The sequence below is a fragment of the Gossypium hirsutum genome, chromosome A12 (assembly GCF_007990345.1).
Source record: "Gossypium hirsutum isolate 1008001.06 chromosome A12, Gossypium_hirsutum_v2.1, whole genome shotgun sequence".
NCBI lineage: Eukaryota > Viridiplantae > Streptophyta > Magnoliopsida > Malvales > Malvaceae > Gossypium > Gossypium hirsutum.
Window position 1 is genome coordinate 108,878,056 of NC_053435.1, and position 21,637 is coordinate 108,899,692.

General features: G+C 33.3%; 3 protein-coding genes and 1 pseudogene across 4 annotated transcripts; 1 reads left to right on the top strand and 3 right to left on the bottom strand.

Annotated features, from left to right (window-relative positions):
• Positions 1-458: 458 nt before the first annotated feature.
• Positions 459-5,267, bottom strand: LOC107931032 (extra-large guanine nucleotide-binding protein 3). The gene is made up of 9 exons (XM_041084256.1): positions 4,052-5,267; positions 3,831-3,968; positions 3,294-3,398; positions 3,011-3,196; positions 2,872-2,908; positions 2,394-2,570; positions 1,781-2,025; positions 1,364-1,533; positions 459-1,250 (listed from the first exon to the last, which is right to left on the bottom strand). The coding sequence occupies exons 1-9, from the start codon at positions 5,051-5,053 to the stop codon at positions 668-670; spliced, it is 2,643 nt and encodes an 880-aa protein (XP_040940190.1). The 5' UTR covers positions 5,054-5,267; the 3' UTR covers positions 459-667.
• A 1,608-nt stretch (positions 5,268-6,875) lies between these two features.
• On the top strand, positions 6,876-9,086 carry LOC107931002 (UV-B-induced protein At3g17800, chloroplastic). Its single transcript, XM_041083836.1, has 3 exons — positions 6,876-7,153; positions 7,814-8,109; positions 8,183-9,086. Exons 1-3 carry the CDS (start codon positions 7,028-7,030, stop codon positions 8,991-8,993), a joined length of 1,233 nt encoding a protein of 410 aa, XP_040939770.1. The 5' UTR covers positions 6,876-7,027; the 3' UTR covers positions 8,994-9,086.
• Positions 9,087-9,811: 725 nt separating this feature from the next.
• Positions 9,812-13,462, bottom strand: LOC107931038 (purple acid phosphatase 17-like; annotated as a pseudogene).
• A 216-nt stretch (positions 13,463-13,678) lies between these two features.
• Positions 13,679-19,640, bottom strand: LOC107931039 (T-complex protein 1 subunit zeta 1). 2 transcript variants are annotated; one of them, XM_016862813.2, is made up of 14 exons: positions 19,269-19,640; positions 18,972-19,107; positions 18,519-18,670; positions 18,377-18,424; positions 18,214-18,306; positions 17,471-17,577; positions 17,130-17,244; positions 16,941-17,027; positions 15,582-15,786; positions 15,364-15,458; positions 14,903-14,971; positions 14,714-14,821; positions 14,488-14,606; positions 13,679-14,068 (listed from the first exon to the last, which is right to left on the bottom strand). In XM_016862813.2, the coding sequence occupies exons 1-14, from the start codon at positions 19,464-19,466 to the stop codon at positions 13,993-13,995; spliced, it is 1,608 nt and encodes a 535-aa protein (XP_016718302.1). In that variant the 5' UTR covers positions 19,467-19,640; the 3' UTR covers positions 13,679-13,992. The 2 variants fall into 2 exon arrangements, with proteins under 2 accessions (XP_016718302.1, XP_040939772.1); XM_041083838.1 differs by having other exon boundaries at positions 18,519-18,649; positions 19,269-19,637.
• Between the last annotated feature and the right edge of the window lie 1,997 nt (positions 19,641-21,637).

Below are 21,637 nucleotides of genomic sequence, written 5' to 3' on the forward strand. Positions count from 1 at the left end.
ATCTATTTCTGACACCTTAAATTTAACAATTAAGTTTATTTTGATTTTTGAACTTGATAAATATAAAAAAATTGATGATTTAACACTCTAAAATTTTATCATATCATCACTTGAATCGATGGTTGAATAGGTCAAACCACTAATCCTCAATTCAACCATTTTAACCAGATCAACTGTCAAACCAACAATAATTAATTAATTAATTAGAAATTTATAAAAGCCTATAATTTTTTTTTTAAATTATTAAACTAGTTCAACATATTCAATTGTTGATTTTTTCTCGGTTTTAGATTTTTACCACTTTCAAGCTATTTATGAATCAACTCAACTCTTTTGTTTTGACTATATCAATTTCCACTCCATCCGATCTGATCCTATTCCAATATCGCTAGCCACATCATAAAATCTTGATAGCATATAAATTCAGGGATCAAAATGAATATAATTGCTAAGTTACAGGACCAAAAAAAGTTACATTACTAAATTCAGGGGCCAAAAATTATATTATCCCTTCCAAAAAAAAATTTTAATTTATATACATGGGATAGGATTTTGCATCCTAATTATTCCATGTCCAAACAAATAAACTATACAGATATTCAATCTGCTGCAAAATCTATGATAAATTTGCCAAGTTAAAAATCTTTTAAATAAATCAAATCTGCAATTATTCTTGCCTTATATAAGGAGATGAACTCATTTCTGTACTGTAAAACGAATCGTCCCCATGGATTTCGTACATGTTCTCGTTTTTCTCTTCGTCCCATTTCAGTACTTCCCTGATATATTTGAATGCTTCATCGATTGATCTGCGTTCTCGCCCTTTAGTTTGCCAAACAAACAGTTTTTGGCCGCATATCGATGAATATAGTTCCTTGAATTTCACCGCTACGTAATAGTATGCTTGTTGTGCCAGGGCATGGTGGTTGTGGTGTGCCCTTAAGGGGCTGAAATCTCTGAACCATTCACAGGTGGATAAAGGGGTTCGGTTTATCTTGTTCTCCAAGGCATCGTATTTGGTCAACAAAAGCACGAAAGGAATGTCTTTAAACGATGGGTGTCTCACCAGATTCTCGAACATATCTCTGCTAGCCAACATTTTGTTATAGATGGGGCCTGTACCACGGGACCACATCTCGTCGTAATCGGTTAAAGCAACACAGAAGCTCACTGCCCTTACGTCTTCAAACATTGCTAGCCATTTGCAACCGTCATGAAGTCCCTTGGAATTTATTCGGATTAGTTGGTACCTAATACAACAGTGATTGCCAATAAAAGAATATAACATATAGAACAGTTACTCCCGGCAGAAGCAAAGAAAAAAAATCAAATAATGGACCATTAGAGGGGGACAAGATTCTACTTGGTCAAGGAAGGAGGGCATTCGAAGTTGTTGTCGTATATTTCAGACATGGGGCTTCTATCATCAAATGAGAATTCAAGGGAGGCAAGACCATTACTTTGAGTAACTCCCTCGGCATACAATATATCCTTTTCTGAAGGTTCATACTCATTGCTCGATATTTCAACAGCCTGCAGAAAGGAAAAGAAAAACAGTTGCAAACACAAAACCGAGGAAACAATTCCTAAGCCAAGGATGAGCTACGCTCAATTAAACGTTGCATACAACGTGAAATTAACTAAAAATATTGCATAACTCATCTGGTTAACAAGAACAATGCCTTCCTACTGAAATCCCATAAAGCAAATATAGAAATTCGAGAACAGTGACTTGTTAAATGCTTCATAAAACACACAACGATGAACTGATGTGTCATACCCTTTCCAGAAAGTATTTGGCAACATCTGGAAGATGATGGAGTTCCTCGATTCTCTTGCATGTTTCCTGAATGGCAGGATCCTTCCAGAGCTCGTCTACAGTACGTGCATACTCCCGGGTTGCGGCAGGAAAGAATTTATCGAAGTCTCCCATAGCCACAATATCCAATAACCAATCAGAAAAATGCTTGAACCTTGGGTTAATTGAATAGATACACTGGTTACTTCCATCAATTCCTGTTTCATCTGTAATCAATTTTCATAATTAGCACATAACATTATTTGTTCATGGAAACAAGAAATACCCTCTATTTACATGTAATATCACAAATGTACTTTCATGTATTCAAACAAAATTGTATAGTTTATGTTAAAAAGTTAAATTTAAGTTCTAATGAGCCTCCTAACATACCACAGGTTGCAAACATCATCTTACCCTCAGAAAGCATGCTTCTTGACGACGTTTGGTTTCATAGATCATTAAAAAGTTCATTAATAATCCTAAAAATATCTATTAATGAAGACTGGTTAAATAGACAGAACAAAGCAGTGGCTGAGACTGGCTAGGATCGACAGGGAGAAAAATTGTCATAAAATCTGGCTAGGATCGAGACCTGAGTCAGACTTTTCAGCATCCAAATTGTTAGTTCTTAACTCCGATAAAGCTTCTTCTTCAAATCTTTCTCGTCCTTCAAGTAATACACTAAGATACTTGTACATGTTACTTTGAATCATATGCTTGATGTTCCCCATCTCTTCTGGAGAGAATCCATTTCCATATAAAACTTTGCCTGTTCAATGGATTGAAAAGAAAATGTGTTACCACAAAAGAACAATCATTCTAGCATAAGAAAGGTTGAAGTTGCTAGAGATCCTATACTTGGTCAAATCATTCAATCCAGATAGCTACAAATGGAAAAGTGAAAATTGAAAGAAAACAAGTAATTCCCACAAATATTCATGCTTATATAGGGTATTATTTTTAATTAGTTATTCCCACAAATGTTCATATTTATAGGGTATTGTTTTAAATACCGAATTTGCCAATATTAAGAATGAGACCAGAACAAATATATCAAGGAAGGATCAGACAGATGCTTGTAGACACAAACAACACTAAGTATTTTACCTAATCATAATGGAACTTATATTTAGCAAGGAACGATTATAGAAGCAGGAGAAATGAAAGTAAAATGCATGCAGTCAAAATAGTTTGAAACAGAAACCATACCTGCTTGAAGATGGTACTGGTTCCAGATCCTTCCAACCCAAATAGTAGCAACTTCTGTACCCTTCCATGCCCCAAATACTCAGGCACTGACCTCCCTGAAAAGGTAGTTGGATCTTCTTGTGGCCCATGAGGATTTGTAGGAGGTACAGGCAGGGAAAACAATGAACAACAGAAACGAGTAAAAGCCTGCCTACCAAAAATCAAACTCTACTGAATAAAAAAACCAATTCAATCACTCATTGAATTTTAGAATTTATATCTAGTGTAAAGATTACAAGAGAACCTTTTCCCATATCTTGCCCTTGATGTTATTTTGACCTTCCTCCTCATAAGATCCATCTTCGTATACCCAAAAATGAGTATCCCTGGGGCATTGTACCTTTGCCAGCTGAAATAAAATTAAAGTACAAATCAAATCAAACCATTATACAAAGTAGTGCCCATGCTGAAAAAAAAAAGAAAAAAAAAACTGTTCCAACCATCAGAATTAGGAATCATGCTTTAGAGAGTGAAAAAATATTGCCAGGATGACCTTAAATTTTGGACGAAAAGTATCAACTATATTCTAATTTCTAAGCATGACTCCATAAATGAATTCTTTTATCTCCTCATATACCAAGCCATGACGATCTATCACCAGAATTATAATTTATGTATATGTGTTTATGCATTTTCCAATAAACATCATCAAAAATAAAATGAAGGTTTTGCTTAAAAAAGGCAAGCACTCAAAAAAATTAGTCTTTGATCTAAGAAATTCTTTACTCTCAAGCAATGAAGAAATGGTATGCAATAAGAAGAAAAGAAGTAATTTAAGTACCTTCAACACTCTAAGCTCAGTCTTTGTGATTTCGCGGCCATTGATGAAAACCCTTGTATTCCCATTGCTAGCATCCTTTTTCAGCTTACTACCAATATTCAACTTGGAACTAATTATACTGTCAGGCTTTTCCCCTTCCTAAAATTCCAATTCAAAGGTCAAACACATGAAACTAATAATAATAATAACAAGAATAATCTATTTTGAATACAGAAATTTACCTTTCCCCAAAATCCAGAATCCTTATCATACCAATACCTGCCAGGCTTCAACTTCTGAGGTGGTACTGGACACCCAAAAAGCTCAGCCAATTCTTCATGATTCAATTGTCTCCCATTCACAACCAACTGCTCAGGCCTCAATTGATTGGCCGCGCATTCCTTCTCAGCCTTCATTATTTGCTGAACCTCTAAGGGACTACAAACTTTCCTCAATAACCTGGAACTCTTCCCAAGTCTAGACCTCTTAGCTTCATCAATAGGCTTTTTAATGCAACTCACACACTTCCTTCCTTCAGGCATTGACCCCATAGCCTTAAGCAAACAGTTGCTACAATACCTCGCATCACAAACCAAACACGCCTCTCTTTCCTTCAATCTACTCCGTTTCCCACACCTGCTACAAATCCCTCTCTTCTTCTGCTTCACTATCCCCCTCGTTTCCACATTTTCCGCTAAAGCACCACGACCCGCCACGCTGGATTGCGAAGAAGTGTACCCATCATCATCATCATCATCTTCTTCTTCATCATCATTTTCCGAATCTTTCGGCGTATTAAACGTCACAACAACATTCTTCTTATCAGGGTGCTGCTGCTGAGACTGCTCCGGCGGCGGCGGTGGCGGCGACTTATCAACCTCGATCTCAGAATCATAATCCCCGTTTCGAGAATCAATCTGAGATCTTGAAGCTGAAGAAGGTCTCTGACTTTCTAAAGGACTTCCATTTCTAACAGCATACCGATTCTTTTTAAAACTAGAGAATTTAGGTTTACTAGGGATTGAAGCAGCGACAGGAATAGAAGATATATCAGAAGCAGAAAGGGAATCCAGATCGAGTGGATCAACACGAGGAACATCATAAGGAATAGGAGGACCTTCATATTCAATAGCGATCGAGTAATCGAGATGATCCTCGTCCGGTAACGGGGCTCCGACCGGTAACATTCTTCTAATTACATCTTCCCATGCTCTATTCTCTTCTTCAGCTTCTTTAGCTGCCATGGTGAGTCAGATTCCGAGTTTCTGAATCTCTGAGTTCGAGTCCAAGCTTCCACCTCAGGTGGCAGCTACGGCAGCGCTTAGGGAGTTGGCAGAAAGTAAACGGAGGAAAAATTAACGCTGAAGAATCAGTCCGTTATATTTGACGCTTTCAGAGTATATGACTCAGTTTGAACGAGTTCGAGTTGGAAAATTGAGTTACCTAAAAGCGAAAATAAAATTCAAAATTCACGCCATTGGGGACCTTTATATAGATTTATAATTTATGGAAAATTACAAACAAGTGCAACGTAACTAAATATTTGGATTTTTGTTGTAATCTCAAACTCTATTAAAATTTAGGGTTAATTCAAAATTAACCCTTAAACTATATCCATTTTTTCAAATAGATATTTAAACTATAGTGCCGTTACCCATTTAATCCCAGACCTTAACCCCGTTAGTTCAAAAGAATTTTAGTCCAACCAGAAGCTGTCATGTCACCATCCACCTCTATTTTTTTTGAAAATTACATGAAATTTAAAAAAAAAGGGAAAAAAGAAAAAAATATATTTTTAATTAAATTTATTATAGTAATTAAATTTCCAATCTGTTTCCATCTACTCAATTAGGGTTTAATTGTTTTCAAAATGGCATCATATGGCATCATATTCCTTTCCCCTTCTAAACCCTCTAAATTATTAGTTTTTTAAATTTATTATTGCAATAAATTTAATTATTTTTTAAAAGAATTTCATGTAAAATTTTTAAAATGTGGATGGTCACAATGGCAGCTTCTGAATGGAAATTTTTATTTTAGACTAACAATGGTGAGATTTGAGAAATTTTAAATATTCATGTTAATAAAACAATTGCACATTTAAGAAAATAAGTATAATGTAGGGGGTAAATTTTTAATTAAGTCTAAAATATATCTTATCTGATCGATTCGAACAATTCGATTCGATAATAAAAAAAATCAAATATTTAAACTCATTTTACTAAATTCCAAATTTATATGAACTTAAAATTAATTAAATCAAAAGCATTTAAACTAAACCTCAAAATTCTCCAACCGAATTCAAAAAATGATTGTATAAAATCGTTAAACGATGATAAGATATGTCATTTCCATTGTCACATAATTGCATTTATAGAAAAAATCGATCATGCATTTTATTCTTTTAAATCCATCCTTCATTGATGAATTGCTTTTTTTTTATAATTTAATTATTACATGTAATGCATAATCCACAGTTGACTTATTTTATAAATGTGGTACGTGGCGTTAATTGAATGGAAGTAGATGTGGTATAATTATTTCATACCATTATTTTTTTCTTCCTCAACTCAAAATAATAGACAAGTTAATTATGATAGGCTATATCAATAAGCAATTCTTTTATTAAAATTTCCATTAAATTACTATTAAAAAATGGTTCATGCACGTCAGTACGAGGGACATGTGGCATGTCACGTGTAACTGTTTATTTATTTCATTAATCACGTCAGTTTTTAATAGTAAAAATAAATTAAATTTTTAACAAAAATGATCAATTTACTTTTAATCTAACATAAAAACACTAATTTATTATTTTCTTTTAAATAAATTGAAAAATATAATCTAATTCTTAATATAAGGATTTCTATAATACATTTACCTAAAATATTTTTTAAGTTGGAGTCAACTTAATTCACTAAACCGATACATCTTAATAAAATAAATAAAATATTAAAAAATATATAATTTTATACTAATATTTATATAATTTAAAATCTTTTTAATTTAAACTAATATTGAATTTCAGTTAATTCAAAATTATTAAAGTCCATCCAAAACCAACTCAACAAACTAACCACCCAAACCGTGGACCGGTATGGTCAGAACCCGTTCGAGCTCAAAAAAACCGGCAGCTACTATACAAAACAATCTTTTATGTTATCCGTAACAAATTTATCCTTTTATTGAAAATTATATTGGTATTAGTTCCGCCGTAGATGGAGGCCGCCGCCGCCACCGCCACTTTGGTTGGATCTTCTTTACATTTACATCCACCACCTTCAAGCTCTGTTACCAGATCGACTGTTTACGCTGCCAGACCTCGCCTCTCCTTCCCGATTAAGGTTTCAATTTGCTCACTGTTCTTTTCATTTATACCAGTTTTGGGTTTTATCCTCTCTTTTTTTCTCCTTTTTTTAACGTATATTCCGAGTTTAGATCCTTCATTTCATATAGTTATTTGAAAGGGAAGATTTTGATGCATGTAATTGTAAACACACCAACCGAAGAACACATTTCTCTGCTGATTATGATTTTTTTTAAATAAATTTAGGTTTTATGTTAATGATTTATCATGTTTATTGAATGGAAACTTCATTTCCTGTTTGTATCTATGGAGTCTATTTAACAGATTTCTTTTTTACATTAAATTACCACACTCAAGAGTTTGAGAGGTAACAGTGGTTTTTGAATGAATTGTGGCCATGTATCAAGGGTAGCATGGTATAGCCCTCAATGAAAAGATAAGGTTATGGATTGGTATCAATTGAACGGGTTGTATTTGAAAAGTTTTTTTGTGTTCTGGATGTGTTTCTGATTCCTGTTCAACTCATTATGGTGATTTGTCTTCGAATACGAAGAAGCCTTCATAATGGAAATGGGTGATCGATATATGTTAATTGCTATGTTGTTTAGGTCTGGATGGTTTCGTGGATATATATATATCATTGCAACATTTTATGATTGATGCTGTCTGATATAGTGTGATATATGTATCATTGCAGCATTATTCTTCTCTAGCTTGTTCAGGATCATGGAATAAAAGAATGGTTTTGGAGAGTAGGAGAGGCATAGTTGTAAGGGCATCGTCGTCTCCCAACTCGACTGACCCATCTGATCCAATTGCACCCCTAAGGATGGAGTCTCCAATTGGGCAATTTTTGTCTCAAATCTTGATAAGTCATCCACATCTTGTGCTGGCAGCAGTTGAGCAGCAGCTTAAACAGCTTCAAACCGAGTGGGACACTGAGCAAAAGAAGGAAGAACTCTCTGCATCAGGCACGGATTTGGTGTTGTATAGGTTGGTGATTCATCTTACTATCGTGGACTTATCTTGAAATTGTATATCTCATGGTAAAGGTTTGGCTGTACAGGAGAATTGCTGAGGTTAAGGCGAACGAGCGAAAAAGAGCTTTGGAAGAGATTCTCTATGCATTGGTTGTGCTGAAGTTTATGGATGCCGATGTTTCCTTGGTGCCTGCAATAACTCCCTCTTCTAAAAATTCTTCAGGTCAAGTAGATACTTGGCCGAGCCAAGAAGAGAAATTCAAGCAGCTTCACTCGCCTGAAGCCTATGAAATGATCCAAAGCCACCTAGCTCTCATTCTGGGAAATCGATTAAATGATTCAAAATCCGTTGCACAGATTAGTAAAATTAGGGTCGGGCAGGTCTATGCTGCATCGGTAATGTATGGGTATTTCCTAAAACGGGTTGACGAGCGATTTCAACTAGAGAAGACCATGAAAATCCTTCCAAATGGTTCAGATAGTGAGGGAAGTAGTATCGAGAAAGCCATCAGAGAAGACATAAGACCTGCAGGGGATTATCTAGTTGTTTCATCACACCTGGAAGTCTCATCGTGGTCTGGAGGTTTTGGGAACAGGATAAAGCCCTCTCGGTTACGGACGTACTTAATGTCCTTTGATGGGGATACACTTCAGAGGTTTGCTACGATTAGATCGAAAGAAGCTGTTAGCATTATCGAGAAGCAAACAGAGGCTTTATTCGGAAGACCCGAGATCGTTTTAACCCCTCAAGGTACTGTTGATTCTTCCAAAGATGAGCTTATTAAGATTAGCTTTGGTGGTTTGAAGAAACTTGTTTTGGAGGCTATCACTTTTGGTTCTTTTCTATGGGATGGTGAAAGCTTCGTAGATTCAAGGTACCATTTTGTTATGAATTAGATATTTTTCAATTGCGTCCCTGTTAAAGTAAAAACTTTGTAGTGGAGTTCTTACTATATTATGGTTTAATAAAGTGTAAATTTTGTTGATTGATACTTTTGCATTGATTATTCTCTATGCATTTATGTTTTGCTGTTGGAATTTGTATCACATAATGCATGAGGCACTTGTATTAGAAGTCAAATTGCAATGTACCCCTTACTCAAAAACAGGCGAATTAGACTTTGTGCGTTAAATTAAAAAGCAAATTGGTCCTATCTGTTAAAAAATTTACTCATTTATACTGTTAAAAACTGGTATAACTGATGAAATAATCACACCAGTGTACCTTATATTGACATAAAAGGATCAATTTTTAACAATAAAAATGAATGAATTTCTAATAGAAAGAATCATTTGCCTTTTTATCTAATGTACAAGAGCTAATTTACTTACTTTTTAAATCGAGGGGCAAAATGCAATTTGGCTCCTTATACAAGAGCCTCCATTGTACTTCTATCATTTGAAGTAATCTTGGTCCTGATAGTTAGAAATATGGTTTTGGATAAGAAAATGAAGTTCATTTGAAATATTAATTTACTTATATTTCACCATTTAAGTTTTGAACTCAGTTTAACTCAAGCCAACTCATTTTTAATATTTCAATATCTTATTTTATTTTTTATATATTATATAACTAATATCACATAAATTTAGAATAAAATATTATAACATAACATTTTAAAATAAGTAAAATTGTATATGTTTAAAAATTTAATAAAAATATCAAATTAAATCAATTTTAAATTAACCATTTAAAAATATTGATGAGCTTAGAACAAAAAATGACTCACAATTCAATTTGAATCAAGATTAAACAAACGTATACAATAACTCGGTTCAATTGGTCTCATGAATATTTTTAGTTACATGGATGAGTGAAAAAGGGATTTCCACGCATTCCAAGTATGCAAAACGGTGCCGTAAGCATCATAAAAGGCAATGTGGGCATCAAATTGGGACAATTGAAGAGACATGAAGCCTTGGCCATCATAGAAGAACCTTAGTCCCTCTCTCCTTTGTTTCTTCATATCTCCCCTCCATGCCTTGGATCCTGCTCCACTTGTTAGGAACTCAATGCGGCTGAAAATTTTCACTTTTTAAAGAGTTAAATAATTAATCGATTGCTCAACTTGGTAATTATTTTCACATTAAGGTTTGAATGTTTTTTTGTTCAAGTTAAGTTTTGAACTTAACTATTGTTCTTACATTATAGTCTGAACTTAATAATTATTCCTACGTTAAGGCCAAAGAAATATCAATGATTGACTTGAACAAAAAAAAGTTTTAAACCCTAATATAAAAATAATTGCCAAGTTCTAGTCCAATCTTAAATATTTGTAGTCACCATTAATTTCAACTTTGTTGAACAATTAGTTCTAAATTTAGCATTGGTCTTTTACCTGTGAGTGTCACTGATGTGTTGCAGGCAATGATCATGGCCGTTGATGTAAAAATCAACGTTGTTAGCCTTGAGAATAGGGAGGAGGTAGTTTACAAGTTCCTCGGTGTCACCATGGAACCCAATGCTTCTAATTGCATAGTGTCCTACAACTATCTTCTATTTTGCGGTTGATTCTCTCAATGCACACTCCACATCCTATACAGAAACCATGGATTTTCATACATAGATACGTATAAACTAATTTGGAACCCAAAACTATCTTATATTTGTCACTACCAATCACCATTCGATCTGCTTCGGCGTCGTGAGCACAATGCTAATATCGTACTTTTAGACTTCTACAAGTTTCTTGAAGTTTTATTATATAAATCTAATGATGTTTGAATCAGGTCAGACTAGTTAATTGGGTAAAAAATTGATATGCCACCAACAGATGATCTATATGCCATAGGTCTCAAGGGTTTGAACCCCACCAAAGTCGAAAAGCTCATATTGCCTCTTGGTGGGTGGTTGTACACCCACGTATGGTCAAGGCGCTCTCGTCTCTATGAATCAGACCCTTGAGGTAACCGCACACGGCACACTAGCTCTCAACAGAGCAAGGGAGACAAAAGCCTCCTCTTGGAGACAATAGCTTCAGTTGTTGGAGGACTGAATCAATAATCTGGTGAATAATACTTCGAAGATTTCTCTCGAATGAGCCAACCCCACTTAGCAAATTTATTTTGAATTTTTAGTGATTTTTTAAAATTGAACGGATCGGATTGGTCGAATTGGTGACTTGATCTATTTGACGACTGATCCAATTCTTAAAAGGCAATGTATAAATCAAATGATACAATGTATGTTTGCAAGAAAAATTGACTTTACGTGTTGTAAGAGGTCTTGAATTCGAACCCAACAATGCATACTTTCGAGTGACAAAACATTGAGAGACCTATAAGGTCCTAAATAGTATAATGCTAGGATTGTGCTCACATGCTTGCATGACAAGGCTTAAGGTTGATGGAATCATGACGACAAAATTCTTATTTGATCCAAATATAATAATAATAAGTTAAGTACCTTCAATAGATTTGTAATGTAGCGTTTGCGAGGTATTACACCGCGCCAGTCATAAGTGTGATTGTCTGAGTTTAAAAAATAACTCTTCACCAAAGGTGTGGTATCCACAAAGATGATCTCAGCCAATTCTGGCCAAATTTAAAAGTAATTACTATAATATGATAAAATAGGTGTTCTGCATTTTAAGCTATTATTAGTAGCAATGATAATAAGGAAAAAGGAATAGAGACAGACCAGCATTGACGATGAAGGATCGTAAACAAAGCCATCTGGAATCAATTTGTCGGAGAAAAGGACTGAATTGAGCCTCTGCATCACCCCTAAAATCATGGTTCCCCAAAACTGTAGGCAATGATATCCATGTAAGTAATCAATTGGTCATTCAACATTGCTGAAATAGTAAAATGTATGTAAACATGAATACGATAAAAAGTTACAAACCGCTGAACCAGTGGGTTTGCAGGCTCTTGGATTTGTAAATATTAGTGAAGGATTGTAGAAACGCAGGGTCGTGTTGGCTGTTCAACCCATTGTCATAAAAATTATCTCCCGTCGATACCACAAAATCTATCTTTAATTTTTCTCCAATCTTTCCCATCTACATCCATATTGTGTTTACAATCATCTAAAATTTGTCAATAGTTTACAATATTAATAATCCCACATTGTTGAAAAATATATAATATAAAAAAAATTTAAATAACAAATTCTTTATAATCAAAATTAAAGAATTTAGGGACTAGCGACAAAGTAGATGAGCCAAGACCAGCACTTCAATTTGATGCATTTTTTTTAAATAATTATTTATTGTTTTATGACTTGTATTAAAACAGTAAGGAAAGTATTTGACACCTTAAATATTATTTAAATTTTCTTAATTTCCGTTATTCAACCACAATATTTTTTAAAAATGAATTAATCTCATAAAAGCATTAGTCATACTTTTGATAGATTTTAATCTCTTTCAAATACGGTAAATATGTTATTGTTTTCAACCTAGCCGTTAATTTAAGCATTAAAATGATATTTTTATAAATTAAATTTTATGAGTTTTAAAAAAGGAAATCAATTTTGTATAAATATAATTATAATTTGACTCACGTTAAGACACAAAATACTAAACAAGTTAGAAATGCAAAAATAAATAACCTGGAATGCAACTCGTGATTGATTAAAAGCCCCTTTTCTACCCCAATCACCGACCACCAAAAAGCCAAGGAAACCATCGCCTTTGCTGCTGTTGCCGTTCCTCGGCTGCCCCTTCAGATGAACTCTCTCAAGCTCCCCTGCTACATAATTTTGACTCACAAAGCATGTTATCGCCAACACAAACCACAGATGCCATTGACATTGATTACCCATCCTCTCTTTCTCCTTGCTTGAATCATTAAGGTTTTCAATGCCAAAGCTATGGTTAAATTAATTGGCATTTTGAGTCATTTTATTCCCATCGAAACAAATTATTTTCCCGAACATTGCAGTGATGAACTCATGCAAAACCCTGGAATATTCGGTTGTGATGATGAAGGTGACGCCTCTAATTTTTTAAGTAATTTTTAGCACTCATCTAATTAATTCCTATATTTTAGCCGTAAAATTTTCATCCTATATATTGGACTGCAATTTTTCATCTGATTTATGCTTCTTATTTTATTTCCCCAAATTTCTAAGGGTTTATTTACCAATTCCTTGTTCATTAATATTGTTTTTTATGAACTCGTATTCAATGATGGTCAAATTTATCCTAATCTAATTTGGAATATACTTCACTTATTATTCCGTGATTAATAATTTATTTTGATTAGTTGTAATTGTCATAATGAAACAAAACAGCTTTAAATTCACTAATTTTAGACACAATTTAATAGAAAAGATTTTATTGAAAATTACTCAAACTACTAAATTTTATGTATAAATTAATTTTAAAATATAACACCCTTATACTATTATTTGCTTTTGCTTTTGCTTTTGCTTTTTTATAATTAAAATACCCTTTCAAATTTCTCATCAACTTCAAATTCTATCTCCCATCAATTATGGTTGTAAAATATAAATTATTTACTTCTTTATATATATTAATTTTTACTTGAAAATAATATTTTATAAATTTAAACTTATACCGAAAAATGATTACAATAACACAAAACAATATAACACAAAAAACACCTGAAAAAAATGACTTAAAACTAAACCTCTAATAAAAGTACAAATTCAGGATACTACCAAATTCCAATTCAAACCATAGCAATTTAATTAAAGAGGAAAAAAGAGAGGCAAAAGCTACAAGAAATGGCAAAGGCCAATGTCATAAGAGAGGGTAAAAAGAACATTTGTTCATACTATCATGAAAATGGGAAGTTTCCTGTAAAAACAGATCACCAAGATGCAGTACATAACCCATTTAGAACAAGGATGCACCACAAAATCTTCCATGAAATAGAATACCAAAAGCCACACGCATACAGAGTAAAAGGAAGGTCCACTCCGGGCTTAAGTTGGCTTTCGCATGTTTCTGCCAGCACGAATCACTTCATCCACCAACAGCAATTGCGAAGCAATTACAGGCCTGACAAACCAAAGTACCTCCATTTTTAACAACTTATGCTTTTTATGTGGTAAACATGAAATCATGATAGACATCTAATAGAGGGAATCGGTGAAAAAGTACCACGAGAAACATTTCTACCTCAATTAGAAAAAATATTCCAACTCAAAAAAATTTTGAAAAACAGAAAAACCAAACCGAACCAATAGTTCAGTTCAGTTTATTTGGTTTTGCTCCCTAGGTCGGTTTGGTTTATTTGGTTTACATGAACAAATTGATTTATTCAGTTTTTTATATAAAAAATCAAACTGACCAAATACACACCCCTAAATAAAAGGGCTTCCATGGTACTTTTACCATGAAAATGGGAACATACATGCCGATAATGGCAAATTATAAAAGACAAGTGAGGCAAATGAATATCGAGAGCTATTACGTACCCAGAGTTTATAATTTGTCGTTTAACAGAGTAGTTATCAAATATACCCTCCATTTGGGGGTCCATAGGTTCTCCTGTTTGTTGGTTTAGACCAACAATATTTCCTCTGTCATGCTCCCCCTGTATCAACAGTCAAAATACAATGTTCAGCTTAATACTATTCTCTTCAGCTTCCATTTTCTAGGAGGGGTTGAAACAAATAGTGAACTAGATGAAATAAGTAGTACCGTTAGACCAATTATGACATCCTGAGTGTCAAGTCCAGAATTTTCAGCAAGTGTCTTGGGCACCACGAGAAGGGCATCGGCAAAAGCTTCAACACCTAATTGGGCACGCTGTTCCATTTTTATGTAAATCAGATGTATTTCAATAGTTGTTTCAGTAGTTGTAAACAAAGAAATATACCAGAGACATACCCCTTGAACAGTTTTCTTTACTTCGTTAATTAGGTGTTGTCTTGCTGCAACTTCGAAAGCTCCCGCACCCTGAAGAACAGATATATATATTCATATATCAGAGTATATCATGAAATGCTACCGTGCGTAAAGATTCGAACCAAATAATCCTAACTCCCAACAAATATCTTTTTGGTTCAAGGAAATTTGACAGAATCTAATCAAATGAGCCAGCCGATTAATAGCACAGAGATCAAATATTTAAATTTGCCAGCTGCCTCTATCAGGGAAATACACATTAGAGAGGATCACCCACGATCAACTTGAAGTTCAGTCTACCCCATCTAATTTCCATTCTCTACTGGGTCAATCAATCATAAAACAAGTTTGGCGACCAACTATTACAGACAAGAGAATCAATAGTAGATGAAAACCAGCTTGAAGAACAAATGCAAATGAAATGCTAAACAAGCAAAACTTACTAATATAACTGCCTCATCTTCAATAGTATTCTTAACAGCCCGCAGCCCATCACGAACAGCATCCTTAATTTGGGCAATTGTGTGGTCATTAGGCCCTATGTTATTGACAATAGCATTAGTATTATATAAATAGCAATTAAAATGTTGCACGAGCAGCACTAACAATATTGATATTAAATTTACATAAATTATATGGAATGGCAACCAGTTCTACACACCTTTGATCAAAATTGTACATGAATGGGGATGCCTCACATTTTCCACAAATGTATACTTATCTTCCCCAAGGACATGCTCGTAGACAAGTCCCGCCCAGCCAAGACAATCTGGGGTTAAATCATCAACAGAATTTACAGCTTCTCCTCCGCAAGCCAAAACAAGCCTTTCCATATTTCTTCTCTTTGCTCTTCTGAGGGCAACAATCTACAACACCACAGATCAGCCCATTGCAAAGAAACACAGGTGTGACAAACTTCAACAAAAACTATTAGAAAATTCAGTTTTAGACATAATGTAACACTTAAAAGAAACAAAGAAATATATATCAGTCACATCAGCCTCGTATCTCACTGGTGATCAAAACTGTGTGCAACTCAAATTCATTTAGGAATAACAATATCACTGCAAAATACATGTTACAATCACAATTATGAAATTATCTTACGCCAACAGAAAGGAAGACAGCTACATGGGATGCACCTTCCTCTTGATATTCTAGAAACATATATCAACCCAGATATCCATTGGATAGACATATACAGACAGGAAACAGGGATGACAACCAAGGTAGTCATTCTCTAGCAAAAAGGGGAGAAGACATTGGTACGCTGAGGTGAAAAACTGAAGAAAATACTGACAATGACAATGATATCATGAGTATCAACACGAGAAGGCAAAATAATAGTCAAGCAGTGCTGTAAAGGTGTGCACCTAGCATTGTGCCTTAGCACTGAACAAAATAAGTGCCTCAAACCCTTTCAGACGAGACACATGTGCCTGATCATATTTTTGTAAGGTGGCAGTTGCAAAAAAATGTGTTAATTGAAGTTCCGTATGATTTCTTCACTTTTTGATTTTTTCAATAATTGTACCTTTAATGGTTAAGAAGAAAAGAAACTATCATACTCTCTACTTCTCGATATTTGAATATTTAATAACATGGGACCAAATGGAAATCACGCATGTTAGCCAACAAAAGAAGAAAATTTTGCAATTTCTATAGGAAAAAACCAAATCACTCTTTTTAGAGTTTTTAATCAAAATATCTTAAGCATATACTATATATACCAACACAAAAAAAACACACACACACGTGTGCATATTACAGCCTTTCTGTGCCTTGCACCTCACAAAATATGATGTTCTCGTGCCTAGAGAACGACTTGCACCTTTGACAACACTGGTCAAGCATCTAGATCACCGTATGTTCACTTGTGATACTTTCTCTTCTTTAATGGGGAAATTTGGATAAATTCAAACACTTGCAAGAACGTTATAGGCAACTAACAAAGAGTAGGGCATCATGAAAATTTCGCAAGTTGGAATAGGGATTAAAAGAACAAAATTCTATAGCTTACCCCTGCTTGTTGAAGTAGATGCAACGAAGGAGGATCAATACCCTTTTGATTGATAACAACAAAGTTGCTGTCATTGCCGGCACAAACCTACAGATGGACAGGAGTAGCAGTATCGTAAGAATTAATATAAATCTGCTACACCAAAAAAGCCACATTTATAATAGGTACATCAGGCATAACAATAGATACCTTATTTTTTAGCTCAATAATTTTTTTGACTCGTTCATCAACTGAACGCCTTTCAGCTGCAACCATTGCCTCCCTCTGCTCAGCATTTGAGTAGAAAAAGCCTGCATTTATTTCACTGAGGGCTAAAACATTAGTTCCATGATGACAATCACAACAAAATAAATCCAGATTAAGGGTAACCAAAGAAAAGCAGGCAGACACCAAATGAGCAGCTAAGCACATGAAAGATTATATTTCAAGGAGAATTAAAAAGCTAACAATGAAATTAGTGGCCCCTCCACTTGCAACCCCAAAGCACGGACAAATAAAAAGGGAAGTTAAAGACATGCACATATATGTACCTTTTCTCATACTCCAAGGATACATTACATGTCAAGATGTAACAATTTTCTGCTCGTCGCTTCATATCTGGATGCCTAGAACCATGGTCCAAAACTAGTCCCTCCACCTAGGGAAACCACAAAAGGTAAATATAAGAAACGGCATGATACAGATGGATACCAACACATGCACACACATAACAAAAACATGTACAAATAAAACAGAAATATTCAAGCTTTATTACACAAGCTAAACTTAGCTCTAATCAAGAGAAAGGAAGGTGTAGTTTCAAAGCTTTATTAATACATTCCAATAGCAATAAATTCTGTGATTTCCCATCCATATCGTGATCACCTTGTCAAAAAAAGTTTTCTACATTTTATTTGATAATGGCCAAATTTGCATATGTTCATTAAAGAGAACATTGTTTCGTGAAATCAAAATTAAAAATTACTTTAATTGTAGCTATTGTAAGGAAACAAACAAATTGGCAAATAAACTGGTTAGAATATAGAAAACAACCCCCCTTCCCTTCAAGTGGGTCCCTCTCTTGAAAAAAAAAAAGAACTTAGCCTCGTGCCTCAAAAGAAGTAACAACCAACCAAAATTCTTAAAATCATTCATAATGTATGAGTAATAAGTAATCCCCACTTCAGTATCATACTGTAGCAGCAGAAACCACAAACAAAGACATTGAATGCTACAATGCATCGAGAAAGGTGGCATACATACAATGCAAGATAAAAAGGATATATAAACATACCAGCCGTGTGTCTACATCAAACTTATGTCGCATGTGCATTATTTCAACCATAAAGAGATCAATAGGCTCATCAGGTTTTCGGACACACAGTACCTGGGAAACCAAATAAAAGTTTATATCACGTAAGTGTAAAAAGGTATAAAAAAATAAGTTTCCCACTTACAGCATTAACAACTATGTCTGTCAGTTGATCTGCCAATCCTTCATACAACTGCATGACAGTACAAAAAGTAAATCAAATGAGTAAGATATTGTTAAAAACAGATAAGAGAGTGAAGTAGGGAGAGTAGAAATTTTGAAAATACCTTAGTCCTTAGTGTAGTTCTTGCTACCATTTTCAGGATCTCCTTATCAGGTTCAGAACCCATTACCACAGGAGTCTTAAACTTCTCAAGGAACTGAAGGGTAGCTCTTTTGGCAATTTCAAAACCATCAACTAGAACACGGGGATGCATACCTAAATCACAAGCTTTATCACTATGCATATAGATAATGAATAACGAGAAAAGAGAAATATGCGTACATATATGGAAATGCTATGTCAATACTTGTATATTACAGCCATTTGGTTCAAATCTAATTTTTCTTTAATCATTTTCAGTGGGCAATAATCTTAAGCTAAAGAATCTAACATGACTGCAACTGCTCATATTATCCAATTTGCATCTCACTGAGGAAAAAAACCTTAAATCTAATAGAAAATTGCAAAGCTGAGCAGTTCTTTTACATGGATTCAAATTAGTCATACGAACCCTAACCTTCGTCAATGTAACGCTCAGATTGCTTCATTAGCTCGCCAATGAAGAGTACAGTAGATGTAGTTCCGTCACCGCTAATGTCATCTTGCGCAACAGCTGTCCTTGCTATCATAATAGCCGTCGGATTTTGAATTTGCTGAAATATTTTTCAATCAAACAACTCAATAAGATCTACATCATCATCCTCAGTAATCATTTAACATGCTTTTACTAATATCAAAGGATAATTTAAATCTGGTCAAGGAAATGAAATCGCTATAAAAAAATTGCAGGGAAAGAGAAGGTGAAAAAAGGAACCATTTCTTTCAAGAGAGTGTTTCCATCTTTAGTGAGCTTAATATCACCGGCGCCACCAACAAGCATTTTGATAGTGCCTTTAGGTCCAAGATTTGTTTTGAGAACATCTTGTAAACCTTTGGCGGCGTTGATGTTCATGTGCAGTGCCGCCGATTTGTTGAGAACTTCGGCATTAGGGTTCAACACTCGAAGCGACATCGTCGGCTAGGATTTCCGAATGACACCGCTGGAAGAACGATGTGTGTGACCGAGTGAGCAAGTGACTGAGTCGGGAGGGAAAAACTCAAAACTCTGTTTACTGCAAAGAAGGGACGAAATGCTCGGAAGGGTTTTAGGGCTTTCGAGAACTTTTTTTCTATAAATAAATAGATGAAAAAAATAATAGTACATGAAAAATAAAATATATATGGGCTGACCCGAATTTGAAATCTGGGTTTAATACCTTAAGGTTGAATAACCAATGTAATAGGCCAAAAATTAACCTCAAGCCCAAATAAATTGTGGCATAGTAATGCCACAATTCAAAGTCTTAAATAGTAATATATTATTAAATTATTAGTAAGTTTACATTTTAATCATTTAATTTTAAAAAATTATAAAATGGTCTTTAAATTATTTGAAAATTTTTATTTAATTCATCGGGCTGTTAAGTTTTTTTTCTAAAATAAATATAGCTAGAGAGCTCCAAGCTATGATTCAATGATCTGTTTGGTGGATCAATACTCATTGATAAGTAAAACATACCTTAGATCCAAGTTGATCTTACATTCAGTGTCGGAGATTGAAGAAGAAAATTGTTTGGATATTGGTTAACAAATTCATGATATTCAAAGTTGTTTCATGAAAAAACTAAACCGTAGAAAGAGGAATGAGAGTTTTCGATCGGTGCAGACAGTGCGAATAGAGAAAGCCATTGAGTAACAATTTTAATAACCTAATGACTTAAATGAAAACTTTCTAATAATTTAGTGGCCATTTTGTAACTTTTTAAAATTTAACAACTAAAATATAAACTTACTAATAATTTAATGACATAGGATGTAGTTTACCCTAAATATAAACCAATGGATTTAATTTTTTTAATTATTTTCACATATAACTTTTAAAATTTAATCGAATTGTGTTTTCTTAATGAAAAGTTCAATCAAATTGTTAAAATGTTAATCACTTGGCATGATAATCTATGCATGCTTCATTGTTGACGTACATTTTTAAAATTTTAAAATTTTAAAATTTAAAATTATGTATTTTCTAAATTTATTTAATACATGTAAATTATTATGCGGACTATCAACATTATTAGAATTTTAACAGTTCAAATGACTTTTTCTTCAAAAAAAACAAATTGATTAAAATTTGAAATTTTAAGAGTTAGAGTAATAAAAAAAATATCAACTCAAAATTGACAATATATATATATGTTAGGGATAAATTTTTTAGTATGAGTTTGATAAAAATAAATAAATATCAAAATTATACATGAACTTAAATTTAATGCGTAATTTGATACATAAATTTTAATTTTATACTATTATACACATTAATGAACTTCGATTTTGGTTCAAATGTATACATAAAACTTGGATGTTAATCTAATTGTACAAATTTAAAAAAATAAATATGTCAATTTAATTTTATACTATATAAGTATAATTATTTATGTATGTAGTATATAAACATAAAATGGTGTTGTATCAACCATGAAATTAGTGGTTTATGAAAATTGAATCAAATGAAAATATTATGTATAAAATTATACAAAATTAAAGTTCATGTATACCATTACATATCAAACCAAAACTCACGTGTAATTTTCAAATTTATTCCATATGATTTTCTTTCGAGTATTGCATTTTTTTTATTTAATTTCAACATGCTAATCTCAGATTCCAATTAAAAAAAGTATTTGATTCAAATTGGAAGTCCCAAAAGAAAAAATAAATAAATAAATTATGAATGCAATGCAATTTAAATAAAAAAGTGTTTTAAAGAATCAGCATAAAATTTAAGTGTATACGGAAAATGTAATAAATATTCCCATGCAAAGTTTTTTTGTGTTTTTTCTTTAATTTATTTTTTTTTAAAAGGGAAGATAAGAAAATTAAAAATGAAAGCATCTTATTCCGTATTAGCGTAAGTTACTAGGAAAAGAAAGGGATTATTTAAAAATACAAAGAGAAGTTGTTGTTTTTTTTAAAATCATACCTTCTGAGTTTAATTTTATTCCGGTTCAACTAATACTTTTTCGATAATAATAATTTTAATATTCGAATTCATTTCAATTATTCAGAAAATAAATTTATTGTCACTTTTTTTACTACTAAATTTTGTGAAGAACAAAGATATTTGGATAAAATATAAAAATAAGT